The 15,384-nt window shown below is 37.1% G+C and overlaps 2 protein-coding genes across 6 annotated transcripts in view; one reads left to right on the top strand and one right to left on the bottom strand.

The window, feature by feature from the left end:
* The window catches only part of LOC129574023 (zwei Ig domain protein zig-8), a 135,373-nt gene that overhangs the window by 23,028 nt on the left and 96,961 nt on the right, over positions 1-15,384 (bottom strand). The gene's annotated exons all lie outside the window — the stretch shown is intronic.
* LOC129574022 (growth/differentiation factor 8-like) lies at positions 3,573-15,081 on the top strand. Of its 2 annotated transcripts, XM_055455299.1 has the most exons (6): positions 4,912-6,205; positions 6,592-6,955; positions 12,061-12,288; positions 13,267-13,649; positions 14,333-14,531; positions 14,568-15,081. In XM_055455299.1, exons 1-5 carry the CDS (start codon positions 5,831-5,833, stop codon positions 14,501-14,503), a joined length of 1,521 nt encoding a protein of 506 aa, XP_055311274.1. In that variant the 5' UTR covers positions 4,912-5,830; the 3' UTR covers positions 14,504-14,531; positions 14,568-15,081. The 2 variants fall into 2 exon arrangements, with proteins under 2 accessions (XP_055311275.1, XP_055311274.1); XM_055455300.1 differs by having other exon boundaries at positions 3,573-6,205; positions 14,333-15,081.

Raw genomic sequence — 15,384 nt, 5'->3', positions numbered from 1 at the left:
GTCAGAGTACATCGATTTTATGGCATTTGGTTTTGGCTGACAGCCAAAAAAAAAGTAGTCGTCATTAAAAAAGAATTTCGCGGCTGAATTTCACCTAAATTTAAAGGTGAATTTCGTCAAAACTTGAATTGCCGTTGGTTTACAATGAGCCGAGCAACTGTCACCGCTACAAAATTCGATGCGCTGCATACACACACCGAGTGTCCGTCTATCCGTTTTTGCGCTCGGTTGCCCCTGTCTGTGTGCGCTGCTTACCTGCGATCAAAGTGAACTTTGCTCAGATATTTCGTGTGTGTAATACGATTGTATCGAATTATTAATCGTTCGTTCATTCGTTCCTTCGCTCGGATGGGATGGATGGTAAAAATAAATACGGACGACAAATAAAAAATGAATAAAATGTAAGCGATTACGTACAGTCTTTTCAGGCTGATACGCTGAAAGTGTGCTCCACTTAACACAAAACACACACATACCGAGCAACGAAGAGCAAAAAAAAGCACACAACACACTTACGATGCTTTCTCTCTCTCATCTAATTGTAAACATACCGATAATCCGAAACGTGTGATGACAAGAAATCGTTCGACGTTCATTCGGCAATATTTATTTATTTATTTGTATTTCACCCGTAGCAAAACAGCACATAGAAGCAACGAAAATAAAACCATCAATCTCTACTTCTATTCATTGTGTGTACGATTTTGCGAAAATGTTGACCTCCATACATCCGGATATGAACAAAAAATTCCGTTCAATGATTAAAATTACTAGAACTTTTACAGGAACAACATAGAACAAAGCCCCTGAATTGTATACGAAAAACTTTTAATTTCGTGTAAATTATCAATGAGTGTGCACAAATGTCTAAATGATGTGTTCACAAGTTATCAACGGCAACATTTGAAAATAAAGAAAGTAAAATATTGTTGGCTTCGTTTACACAAAGAAAGAAAAAACAAAGTTGATGTTGTGTTTGAAGGAGATGACAGCATACTTTGTCAGTCACATGAAAGTCACATGTCAATTGGAAGGAATTTCGTATTTTTCGACCGTTACTCCATAAATCCCGTGGTTCATGGTGAGATATTTTTCGGCCAAAATGACCAAAGCATACATAAATACAAGAAGAAAAAAAAATACCGTTCATGCAATCGTATCATTAATTTCTTCGTAAAAATAGACGTGTTAATCTACGAACAAGAGCACACAATCCATCTGCCGCTGCTGCTCATTTTCTACGTTGCTATATTCAGGGTCAATGAATTATTATTATTATCGATAAAGCAATTTTTGGTAAATTGCACGACTATAATTTGCGTAGTAGTTAATTTTTTTCTTACATTTTAAACTGGATCCACTTACTTCTTAGAAGCGTGATGGTTACTTTTTTCCTTCTCATTCGCTTCTGTTTGTGATTGAGCCAAAGGGAATGGGCCAAAGTGAACTTTGATTTATAGTCTATTTGAAATTGGAATGAAAAGCATGTGAGGACATGTGCTTGCTTTCGGAGCATGTAAATGCTTATGTTTACGCGTGTGAATGGACAAATGCGCAAATGATGTAAACGTACCAGAATTCGCGGTTAAATTTTAAGCGGCTCATTACACAAATGCGTTTGACGATGAAAATTCATCATAATATTGCATCATTCAATTCTTGTATGCATGACGAACGAGTGGCAAAAACGATGCGATACATATTCCCAGGTATTTGTAGCAATAAGAGAAACCGAGAGACAGCAGAAGAAAAAAAAACCGTGTGTACCGACGGCAGTGAAATTCCGCTGTTTTATACAAAATTGGCATTCGTTAGAGAGATGATGAATGGCTAATAAAATATTAGCTCAGCTTATTTTTTTCTTTTTTCACGTTTATAGCAAATGCATACGAGCCCATAGTTGAGGAAATCGATTTTTGCCACGATGCGGATGTGTTCTTTTATTCATAGATCAATTCATGATAGCAAGCGATTACATCCGTTGAATGTGATTTTAAATCATTGACGCATTAACAGCCAATTAAAATTTATCGATATACACTGAACACCATTAAAATGCAGAACCATTTTGTTCAGCAATCGATCGTTACTTGACCTATTAAAATGTATTCATAAAACGATTGGATATTCAACATGTTCGCGCTAAACGCGCTTTAAGTCAATTATTCAAACCAAAGAGATCGTCCGCTTTTTTCTTCTCATTTTTTTTTATTACTCTACAGTGTTGCTGACACATGAGCGAGGGGCATGAGCATACAAATTCGTCGCATTGACTACAAACATATTTATATATCTAATTCTGAATGTTGCAGAGCAGACGACACGATTATCGATGTGCATGCGATAGTAAGTGGCTTCTTTCAATTGTCATTGTCATTGTAATGTTCATTCACAAGATAGTTTACATTGGGTTGTTCGTCTTTGTGTCATACATACACTTGCGCTCGCACTAGCACTAGCATTGACACTGGTATGCGTTCGCTCATTTTCTCCGCACAAAAACATTCTTACAGAATTGTAATACAATTGACGGAGATCATTGATATAATTTGATGGGCCGGGATGTGTTGTTGCCGTTTCTTACGACGACTTTTTTCGACAGTTCGACCGACAACGTGATCGAAAAGTGATCAATGAATGGCATTCCGAAACGAAACATTTCATTTTGTTTCGTTCGCAAAGGCCCCTGACGATTCATTTTCAGAAATTCCGACTATCGTCGAGAAACTATTTGCTTGTGCCTTTGAAGTTTGAAATCAGTTTTGCATGACCTCTTATCAGCCATTGCCATATATAATCGGAATGGAGGCACGAGAAACAGTACACAATACTCGCCAAATTCGGATAGTGAAAAAAATGATTCTATCCAACAACAAATGATATTGGTATTACTGGCCAGCGTAATTAGCCGACTGCATACAGTTCAGTGTAACCGAATGACTGACAAAGAAAAAAAAGCAGTTTATTGAGTGCTCTTTTTCTCTCAAATAAGACGACCACTTCATATGAATAAATTAAAACGGTTCGCCGAAATTCGAGCCCCACACTTCAAATGTTCGTATCAGTGAAGCACACATGCAATTGTGCAGTGCCGTTGTTTTACATACGCTCTCGTTCTCATCGTGTATAGACAACAACGAACACGGACATACACACAGAGATAGTGAGCGAGAGAAAGAGAATGAACTATGGCTTCAAACTAAATTTAATTGTCGCCCTCTAAAAATACACGAGAAATTCCCACAGCCATCGAAAACGATCAAAGTCCAACAGTTTTGAAAAAAAAATGCGTTAGCAGCTAAACGATACATTCCAACACAATCGAATAACCAGTTCAACACACAATAACTATAGATTAAACACAGGCGATAGTAAAACGATGAAAGAGAGAATCTACAACAACAACGACAACGATGACGACGACAATGGAAGCGGCGGCAACGACAGCAGCCGCAGTAGCCAGAGTAAGCAAACCACAACAAAACGAATGATAAGTCGTTGGATAGATATTGCGTCAGCAAATGTGTATTAACTTGATTGTTGGTGTGTCTAACATGTGGCGAACGAGCACAGACATTGACAAGCAACAGCTATACTGCAACAGACAAAGACGGTCACATGCATCGTCTATAATGTTGCGAATGGTCAACAAACGAATGAACAAACGCACGTCTCCGATACCATTACGATCTCGTACAAATCGGTCAAATGCACAAGAAAACCGAAACGAAAAGACACATGCAAGCAATTCCATAGTGACAAAAAAGCAAATCCGCATTCACGGTTTGTGTGTGTCTGTCAACAATGGCAAACATACACTTCAGCCTATCACCTAGTCCAACTGCATACGCTAATATACTGTGTTTACTATAAGCCGTAATCAGCGGAAAACTGCGTGGCGATGAGCCGCATTTTGGTCCGACGAAATGTGGAAAAAAAACGGGCTGTAACCGTCAAATTCATTGTTTTCTTTGGACATGAATCAAAATTCACACATTCAATTGACAATTTGTCGTCATTACGATCCAAACAATCTTTCCTTAACTCAGTCACTAGTCATTTTTAGTTGAATTTTTCGTACGATCATTTTTGACCATCACGCTTTTCAGCTGATGCAATGTTGAATGTTTGAAGCGAAGAAAACATTCCTTTACATGAAATGTGCATTCCGATTTTCCCATTTTCACCTGTTACGTGCGCGCACATGCACACACACACACACACACACACTGGCGATGCGAATCAACCTCGGTGTTACCAATTTAGCATGCAGAAGAATCGCGTCGTGTGTACGTGCCTCGTAATATGAACGGGCTTATATGAAAAACGCAACCGAAGAGAGACGAGGAAAAATGACAAGCAAAAGAAAATAGTCGAATCATAAAGTAATATGCGCACGCGATCACAATTACAACAAAACAATCGTCAAAAGAACATTGGGACATAGCTGGCGCTCGTGCGATCTCGCCGCATAGCGGAGTGTAAAATGAAAAAAAATAAAATGTATGCGAGCGCGAACGCGCGCGCGTGTCCATAAACACAGTGATCTTATATGAATGAGCTTGAGCAGCGACCACAGAGGCACCGAATGTTTAGAGTGTAAACACTGTATGTAGTTTGTTGGCAGTAACAGCACTTTTTCTTTTTTGCTTGAATTTTTTTCTTCTCTCCCCATCTCGCTCTCTCTCTTTCGCACACACACGCACACAAATACTATTTCTGTCTCTTGTCCGTCTGTCTCTGTCTTGTTGTGTGCTGAGCGCTATGTGTGAGTATGTTTTTACTTTTGTTGTGTTTTTTTTTCTTCTGTACTTTCCGTGTGCTGCCCGATCATTTTCAACGATTTTTCAACTCTCATCCTTTCTACGAATTCGAATCCGATGTAATGTTTAAAGCAGTTCATTAACTAACGATCAGTCGTTTGGTGCAGTTTGTCGAATTTAAGCGCTCTCCTAGCTCAAAGCTAACACATTCTTCTTCTGTTTGTGTTTGTATCGGAAATTATCGCTTTGTTTTTTCCGAAGCAAATTCGTATCATCAGTAAATAAAACGGCGTTTAATTTTTATTTAAAATCCAACAGAAATTGGACCGTTTCAACCGAATTAGACAAAATAAACCGCAAAATTGTTTCACGAATGAGACACGTCAAAAATGCGGCGAGTTTTTGAAATTATATCATAAAAGAAATTATTTGACTTGAAAATAAATAAATATTCAAATTAAAACGGTTATTATTTTTCCTCGAAAATATTAAATCGGACAGTGGCAAAGATTGCCAATTTATTTGAAACCGAGACCTGATTCCACAACAAATTACAACGTTTTTTCGAATGAAACAAGTGATGAACATTTTTCTATTCGTTTTCGAATGGATTCTGTGTCGTGTGTCTGATCAATGGATATTTTACCATTCAGTCAGGTGAATCCAAACAAAACAAGCGAATCGTGTGCGAAACGCGATTAGAAAAATTTCATTTTCACACATTTGTGGCAACAAAAAATGTCATCATATTTAAGAACAACAGTGACCGTATGGTTCCGACAAAATCGATTGGTTTGGATATGAATTTGGGCTTGTGATACAGATTCATTCGTTTAGTCAAGTGATAGCAAATTGTGATTTAAAAGAAGAAAAACGAAACAAAGAGAAAGAAAGAAAGAGAGAGAGAGAGAGAGAGAGAGAGGGGGTTGAATTCTCTGCAGAGCAAACTCAATTAAGACAATACAAGTTGAAATAAAATTAAATCAAGCGGAGAGCAAACGCGCTTCCGACTGATTCAAAGAAAATACATTTGTTTGAATTCAATCAAAAATTAGTAATCCAATAGAATGATGCAAGCCACAGTGAACATGAATCGATTCCTTCTTTCATTGTACATAATATGCCTGGTGCATGCTCAAGTTCCTCAAAATTGTGTAAATTCGATGGTTGTAAATGATATCGAGGGTGGCAGCGGTGGCGGTGGTCTCTATTTAGCTAAAGTGTTCGATCACAGTGGAGACCACCAGCAGCAGCAGCAGCAGCATCAACAGCCGCCACATCATCATTTACGACACAGTCACAACCAACAAATTCATCATCAGCATCACAACAGCAACCATCGTCACAACCACAATGCACATCATCACCAGGCCGAAGAACATCATCATGTGGATGCTGGCAACCACAACGATGTTGAAATCGGCCACACACAACCAAATATGGTAATTTTTTGTTGTTGTTATTGTCTTGAACAAATATTTCAGAGTTGAACGGGCGCTCACCATATTCGACTCCAGTTTAGAAAAAAAAGTCAAAGAATCCACGGGAATACGGTTCATTCTCTCGCCTTGTATCTGTTGGAATATTTCAATTTTCAAAATAGCCATTCCAAAGTTTCAATAGAAACAAGCACAATATCTCGAACGTTTGGCAAAGAAAATATTTTCCAAATTGAATTGTCGTGCGAGACTTTGTTCTTGGATAGCCGTTTTAACGATTAAATTGAACAAACCTTCTCTACATCTCCGACATATTCGGAATAGCATGTAATTTCTCATTGTGAGAATTTTTTAACGAGGATTTTTTTTCCTCTCTCCATCTCTTGCAGTGGCATATCTTGGGGCAAACCGTCAAGAGTGTTGATGAGAAATCGGAAAAGCATTTCGATGAGCAGCAAATGCTCGAAAAAATGCATCATCTGAATCAGAAGGTGAATTGCCCAAAGTGTCAAAATCGCCCCGAATTGCGGATGACTGAAGAGGAATTGACCAAATTACGAATTGAATATGTAAAAAATCAAATATTAAAAAAGCTACGGATGACCGAACGGCCAAATGTGTCGACCGCCAATTTACCTCGACCCGTTGCCGAAGGTTCAATGATATTCCCCGAGGATGAAGAGGAGCAACAAAACCACGCATTCGAACAATTTTATGGAAAAACTACACAGAAAATCATCTTCCTCAAGCTGGGTAAGTAGCTAAACCGAAATTTAACCATTCTCTCAACAAAGAAGAAAAAACTACTCGTAGCTAAACCGAACGTAGACGCATATTTTAAATTCCATTTACATTTTTTTTTTGAATTCATTCTTATGGTACCTATGGTGCACATTACCATCGCCCATTTGTTCAAAAAGAAAAACATAAAACGAAAACGAAAGGAAAAAAAATTAAATATAAACAAGCCCAGCGATTACCTAAATATGCTTGTGTTTTACTAATTAAATTGTGCAAAAATTGCGGTCATTAGTGAAATTTCGCGAATATATTCGCATTTGTCCGTTTGTTTTGGTTTATTAAAATTTTTAACATTTTCATTCATGCATTTTTCAATGGTGTGCTGTGCATGGTTTCAGTCGGGATCTATTATCATCGTCACAGCTCAACGGTGCTATAAAGGTTAATTATGGTTATTATGGGAGTGTGCGCCATATTTGTAAATGTATTATGTAGTACGTGACATAAATAGGAAAGCCATGTGAATGCCACAATATTTTTCCGATGTTTTTTCCCTTTCTTCTTCCTCATCTGTTTCCTTTGGCATGGGAAAAAAAAGTTCGGGAAAAAAAATCACACCATACCGAATGCATTCGGTCGACAATGCATCGCTCAATGCAACAAATACGAACAACAAGAATTGTCCAAATTAAAAAATGATAACATTTATGAATTGTTCGTCAAACGTTGTTTTTTTTTGTCGTATTTTCAACAATCGACATCCGGTTGAAAAATGCCATTTTTATCCATACAATTGATAAACATTCGCAATAATTGTATTGTATTGTGAATGTATATAAATTGGTGTTCGTTTTTACGTTCATTTCTAGGAGGAGAAAAAAAATCTGGTGTTTGGGTCAATTTTATTGAGTTGTTGAGCTCTGTTTTAACTATGGATCACTCGATTCGATTGTGATGTTTTGCTCTTATCAGAAGAAATTCGTGTCGTTATTTTTTTTTTTTTTGCTTTCGATGGCTTATCATCGTAACGACTTGGTGTTTATATTTGTATACCGATTTTGATAGAAAAAAAAATAAGCGTTGATACCAGACACACGAAAAATCTTAGAATTTATGTTGTTTTTTTTCGGGTCGAATCTATAATCCATAATGATTGGAGAAAAATTTGCATAAGAAAGAATATTGATTGACTTTGATGTGTTTCGGTTGCAGTAGTGTGTGTGCACGTAGCTTCTTCCAATAATAATGCCATTCTGAACAAAACTCTGTCATAAACCGGCATAAAACAGTAATCGGCGCCTGAAAGAGCGAACGTCATTCGAATACGAATGCAATCACGTTGTGACCGAGTGCTCGCATCGAAAAACCGAACAGAGAGAGAGAGAGAGAGAGAGAGAAAAAATAAACCGCATATCGTTAAATTTATCCTATTTATTAATGAGAGTGTGAGGCAACTCCAAATGTGCGACTGTGACCGACGTTGGTGCCGCGCGCACGCACGCGCCCAACACATAGCCGCATTGCATTAATAACTAAAACGATGTACGAACTGTGACCGCATCATGATCATGAAATGTACGGGCTTTTGTGCATAAACAACATCTGATTATTTATTGTAACGCTTAAATTAGCGGCTGTCGATGTTGATAAAATTCAATTCTCAATACGGTCCAGAAGAGACAGAGAGAAAGAGAGAATAACGTGTCACTTCTCTATCACATTTATCACAACAACATATCAAAAGCGAATCCAACTCATTTTTTTATACTACTCAATATTATTATTTTTCGTCATTCTTTTCGATGCAATCGATACAGCATTCATCAAATACGAATGATTGCAGCGTTTTTCCATCTAACCAGCACATAAAATGCAATATTCGGTCTTTGCTATGTTTTTCTAGCTTGAATTGGACTCAGTGAAATACATTTTAATCGTTTATTACTTTTTTTTCTGTTCTGATTCTGGACTCGAATTCTTGTTTGCTGAAGCTTACTATCTCTGTCGTTTCTCGCCTCGTTTCGTATTTCATGGGTCGCCGTTTTTTTTCCCGTGTGTCGTGGTTTGTTTTTGTTTTAGTTGTTGTCTCTTTCGTTCTTCGGTTTCGATCTGTAGTGTATGGATTTTTAAATATGTTTTTTTTGCCGCCGTCTGCCCGAGTACAAAGTCCAACATATAACGCTTACACATTGTCGAATGGGAATCATGCTTGTGCGACGTGAAACAATCAAATTGATATTATTTTATGTACTTAGAAATGCCAAGAGCGACATTTGTATAGTATTTTGAATATATATAGTGCTGGGCGGGCATACACAAGTTAAAACGGCGCAAACTATACATATTCTAAAACCATTAGACTGATCAATACACAAGACAGAAGAGGAAGAGAGAGAAAGTAAGAGAATTCATTTGCCAATGTGTCTATTTGATATTTGAGTCGATGGTCGTTTTTGGTCTGAATATTCTTGAAATTCATAATTTAAGAATTGTATTTAGATGTGAACACAATCGATTGTGACACGAACATCGTCCAGCACAAATATTATGAGTGTGTAAGGAAGTTGTTTACAAACAAACCCCAAAAACCGTACTTTTTATCAAGACCACCGTCGACCAATACACTCCCAAATCATCTGTATGAAGTCGCGTATGAAGCGCGCATACTCTCCCGCAAATCATCCGAAATATCTTTGAATATTCGCATTTTTATTTTCATACACATGACGAATACAAACTAATTGAAACTCATTTGATTCGATGGATGTTAAATGTATATTTAGAATCTGCAACCAAACTCACAAATCATCCAATCAAGCTCGCTCACATACACACAATTGATTGACGAACCTTGAACTGATAACGGCAATATTTTACTTTAAGAAACGAATTTGAATGGCTTTTTGAACTGAAACAAAAAGAAAATATCAACACACAAATCATTATGATTGTTGAACATACACATTTCTTTTATCAAAAGGGAAAAAATGAAATGAAATGCTGAAGTATTGATTGTAGACCGGAGACTAGGTCAGCTGATATCAGCAAGCAATGAGATGAGCATGCAGCTATTGTATTCAAAATAGTCCGTTTTCTATGCTCAATTTTCGTTGGACAAAAATGATGCTCCTTCATTTCGGTGCGTTTTTTCTTTGAGTTTTTCCTTCTCGTTTTCGACACATTCTAGCCAAAAGAATGGTAGGGCTTGAAAAAAGTAACCGAAACGTTTTCCCCACAAGAGAGCATTGAAATTGAAAGAGAGAGTTTTGTTAACCACTTCTCTGTAAACAAATAACAAACGGCTCTTTTGAAGCGTAAACATTCGAAGGTCCAGTAGTCGCATGAAGTAGTCGCATTGTTGTCTTCGACTTTGTACCCGACAACACACAACGCACGGATCTGGGAAGAGAGAAACGTCCGAGAAAAATGAAGGAAAAAAAACCTTTACCTTTCTCAATAAAATTGGACGTTGTATCTGTATTCTGTTCATTCTATGCTCGGTATTGTAGTGTATTCGTGTTTGTGTGTGCTTTTTTCTAACGAAAATTACTCATAGCCACACGACAGAAGTTCAAACACAGTGTATGTGCTTCAATTAGACGTTATTATACTCCCGAAGGCACGTTCTCTTTTTCGCATTTATCATTTTGAATCGTGTTTTCTGCTCAGGAATCGACGGCAACGATGGCAACAACAACAACAACAACAACGAAAACTACGGCCAAGATAAGCAATCGACGACGTTTCTGCTGCTACTCTGCTGCATATCACATTTCGTTGATGAGCATTGCGTATAGGTTGAAAAAGATGGTCACAAAACAAACAAACAAAAAACGAATGTATACACGGAAACACTTGTGCAATTTGCGCTTGGCTTTGTTGTTGTTATCAGGAGCGGCAATTCTATTAAATCATATGATGATCATTGGGAGTACTCGAATGACGTGACATATCAATGAAGGTTCAAAACTTGAAACTCTAATCGCATTAGCTCGCTCGCTCGCTCTTTTTCTACGTCGCTCTATGTCTGCATTAGTATTACAATTCTATATCTCACATTTCTGTTCGTTTGTAGCTCCACTTTTATTCATAATTTATCAACCGATTAAGCGTCTAAATTCAAAACTTAAGCGGATTGTAATCAGTTTTCGAGTTGACGATGTGGTTTATCGTTCACAACTATAGTTAATTAATTATTGGCTAAATTGCGGAGAATTAAGCAAATGTAGCCGCCATTTGCTACCAATCCACTTGATTGCCATCCAAAATAATACTACGAAAATTCAGAAGAAAAACAAGACCGCAGATCGTCGCTCCGCTCCGCTCTGCGTTCTTGAAGCTTTTAAATTCAAGGGGTTTAATTAATTTGATGTTTCACATCAAATTATCATCGTAAGCACTACATGGAATGTAGATTTATTGATAGTATACTTTTTGTTCAACGGACGTAATATTTTCTGAAGACGACAAAGTTAACTGGGTGGTGTTGGAAATGTCTGTGTCATAAGTTTTTGTTATAAATCATTATAATATTGTTAACAATTATATGATAAAATTGTATTCTTCAATTATGGTTTTAATGTACGTTCAATGTGAACGGTCATCATACATTATTTCACATTGGCAACGAAAAAAGTGTGAAATTTTTTTTTTGAGTTATCTCATAATTGAATTACGTTTACATGATATTATTTCATTTTTGCAATTAGGCGTAATTGCTTCATTTGAAATAAAAAATATGGATATTAAAATGAATTAGTTTACGGTCCAAAAAAAGGGCCTAAAGAGTCTTAAAAATTTCTCGTAAAAAAAATCACTACAGTAGCCTACATTCCATGTAGTGCTAAAAGTCGTTCAAGCTTTACAAAATCGTTATCAATAATAAATGCCCGAAAATCAATATTCACCGTATCACAATCGACATCATTTCCGTCGATTGTCATTTGATACGATCAAAATACAATTAACTTCATACACGAAAATCTACTAAACGATTATTATTTCGGATTCTTTTTTTATTCTGCATTCAATTAAAAATTTATTCTCTGTCTTTTTTTTCTTTTTTTTTATGATGTGCTCCATTTTGGCCATTTGGAATTGCGTGTGCGCGCATGCAGATAATGAGAAATGTAAAGGAGTAGAAAATTTCGGATCGTACATGTGCTTCACATTCGAAATACCGGCCGACATTGATTATAATGATGTTGATGCAGCTGAACTATGGGTTTATCGACAGCCAGATCCAAATGCTAATGAAGCGCAATCATTTTTGGTCAGCGAAATCGAAAGTTGGGACTCGAAAAAAATCAACAAACCATTCGCCATTCACTATGCAAACAGTTCAGGTATGTATATAAATATAGATGGATTTGGATGGATGGATGAATGGATGTGTTGTGGAGAATGTTGAGCCAAATGTTGTTGGCACAATTGGATTGGCTAAACAAATAATGACTGGGTACGATGGTTTGGCGCGCGCGTTCCGCATTAAATCAACTCGGTGATGAATTTTAATGTTAATTTTGGAATATTCGGTGCGACCGACGTATGAGACAGGAAATAGATTTTATCATTGACAGTGTCGATGCCAATTAAATTTGCACTCGCGCTAATGATAACATTGTTTCTTTCGTTTGCCACACGAATTCCAGAGCGTGCTACACAAATAAGCACCGGACAAACTTCCAGCCAAAGCAAAACAATCGCTCACGTTCTGCGAGAATGGCCGAGGAGAATAACATATACAACATACGCAGACACATACACACAATATTATTTTGTGTATTTATTTTGGTGATTGCAATTATCAAGAGATCGCTAAAAAAAAACCTGCACACAAATGACAACGCGTCGACAGCGAAATTAACAACCGAAATGAATTGTTTGTGTGTACACATTCATTGGTGCTCGTTATGCTTTTTGTCATTTGTTTTCGGAATCAATATTTTTGCATCGCACCCGAATGTGAACGGAGACGATGGCTGTAGTCACAATGTTTGTGATTTGCATAAGTTTTTATCGAACGAATGTTCGAAATGTGCCCGCGTTATGCATTTTAAAATGTGTATAGCCAAAAGGCATCGAAGCATCCGTGGTCAGAAAAGATACAAGATTCGATGCATTGCGTATCCCATGACCAGTAACAATTTCGATCGCCCATTTAAATTTACAACATATATATTTTTGTTTCTTTTATTGAATTATAATCACGTTCATTCATATAAATTTAAAATTTGTTTCATTTTCCCCGGTTTTGTGCCACTGTTGCTGCTGCCGATGCTGATTCCGTTGCTGTTGGTTTCGTTGACGCTTCGATTTTGCAGAAGGTTGGGGCAAAATTGATTTCACATGGTCCATACGCAATTGGATGAAATACCAAAATCTGTATCACGTCATTGACATCTCGTGCAATACGTGCGAAGAGCATCCAACAGTGGATTTATTCTCGCTGGACTATGGTTATCGACCGTTTATCGTTGTAAACACAACATCCAGCCAAACCATAAAACGACAACGGCGTAGCATTAATTGTTCGCCCGGCGTATCAGAGTGCTGCCGTGATAAATTGTACATATCATTCGCTGAAATCGGTTGGAATGACTGGATCCTACACCCGGCTGGCTATGATGCGTACTTCTGCCGCGGATCATGTGCATCGGCCGCTACAATCACATCCGACGCGAGCAACTACCACTTATTTGTCCGGGTAAGTTTTCACTTTGCTGATGTTGGCGCATTTTTCTTTTGCATCTTTTCGTTCTCTTTCATCCTCTTGCTCCACTTTGTTTTGTACACTTTTTAGATTTAATGCTTGAACGTTTGGTTTTCATTTTGAATGTGTGCTTTGCCTACCGCTTTTTTTTCATCATTTATTATTGTTGCTTCTGGCCGTGGCCATTGTATTTTAATGGTGTAGCATTGTTTTTATGCATTTTGTGCGCCCTTTTCAAACACACACACACAGTCACAATGACTTCAGAACAGTGGCAGATACAGCATATTCCGTTCATGTTGTTGTTGCTCATTGTTTTCATTTCGGTTGATTAATCCAACGAATACGATGAAATAAATTCATGGATACGCACATTTTTTTGAAATATACCTCGTGTATGTTTGACCTGTATGCAGTGTATGAAAGCAAAGATGAAAAGAAATTTCTCATGAGAACGTTATTTTCGCCCTATAAATTCAACCCCATGCACACACATAAACACATTCATTCACAGATTGACATACGAAATATAAGATGGACCAAACACGACAAGGTTTTTGTTTCACTTTTATTATTTATTTCTTTTTTTTCTCGTCTCTCTTTTTTTTTGTTTCTACTGTAAATTGGCGACCGCTCACTCCTGGCAAATCCGGCAATTTTTCATCGAAAACACACAGAATATGTTACGAAATCACTCATCACACAACCGAGAGAAAAGCTTTGAACTCGTTCCATGCTGTACGGCTACCCAATTTTCATCACTGCAACTGTTTTACATGGAAAACAACTCAACGGCCACACGAAAGACGCTCCCCAATATGGTTGTTGAAGCATGCGGGTGTATGTAGACGGTTAAGTCATGAGTAGCAGCAGCAGCAGCAGCAGCAGCAGCAGCAGCAGCAGCAGCAGCAGTAGCAGTAGTACAATACGCCAGCTGTTGTTTTCTTTTATCATGAAATCCGTTTATATTAAATTCATCATTGCAATGATCTATATTACTACCCTGGTTTGTCATTTGATTCCACTGAAATTCGTTTGCATTCACCAAATTTTCCGTTTTCCATTTAATGCGTTTAGATTGTAAAATTAGTTGTATAATAATTTATTTTTGTCTATAAGTAATTTTATGTAGTTTTTTCTTTTACTTTTGGTGACGTTCCGTCGAATGCTCATTTAATCGCAGCGAAATGTACATGGTCGAATGCGATATCTTACTTAAACACAAAATACAGTATTCTATGCAAATATGATTGTAGATTTTAAATCGCCTTTTAGTGCGCGATAGTCGATTTAAGAATTCAGATATTCCCTTAGTCCCATCGTTGATTCGGACTATTTCTCTTTTTTTTACATTGTTGTTAAAATTAAATCTTCTGGTATTAAGTAAGTGATTAAAAAAATGAAACTGATAGAGAGAAAAAAAAAACGTTTTTTTTGTAATAATGATAATAACAATGCGTAGAAGCAGATTTGCAAATTAAATTCCGATGCAAGTTTTAGTTTTCTATCCAAGAGTTTCAGAGAAAGAAAGTGTAAGTATTTTACGGAAGAATTGTTTTCAAGCTCAAAGAAAATATGAAACAACATTTAAAGTTATGAGTGTTGCTTAGGACAAAGCACAGAAAAAAAGTTCACTCACAAAACTTCACAGCGCTCGACTGCCGATAGCGAACGTAATTGTGGGAGCAAAACTAGGGGGATTTTTCATTGAAAAAACCTTTAAAATCTT

This window comes from Sitodiplosis mosellana, unplaced genomic scaffold, assembly GCF_009176505.1.
Source record: "Sitodiplosis mosellana isolate CC-2019 unplaced genomic scaffold, AAFC_SMos_1.0 Smas_scaffold_6150, whole genome shotgun sequence".
NCBI lineage: Eukaryota > Metazoa > Arthropoda > Insecta > Diptera > Cecidomyiidae > Sitodiplosis > Sitodiplosis mosellana.
The sequence above is the reverse complement of the archived record's forward strand: the minus strand, read 5'-3'. Positions and strand labels throughout refer to the sequence as shown.

What these genes read in the sequence shown, in the direction of transcription:
- LOC129574022 (XM_055455300.1), top strand. Translation starts at nt 5,831, where the DNA reads ATGATGCAAGCCACAGTGAACATGAATCGATTCCTTCTTTCATTGTAC. An exon ending in AATCATCTTCCTCAAGCTGG is followed by an intron (nt 6,956 to 12,060) that starts GTAAGTAGCTAA and finishes GCGCGCATGCAG; the next exon opens with ATAATGAGAAATGTAAAGGA. An exon ending in ACTACCACTTATTTGTCCGG is followed by an intron (nt 13,650 to 14,332) that starts GTAAGTTTTCAC and finishes GAAAACACACAG; the next exon opens with AATATGTTACGAAATCACTC.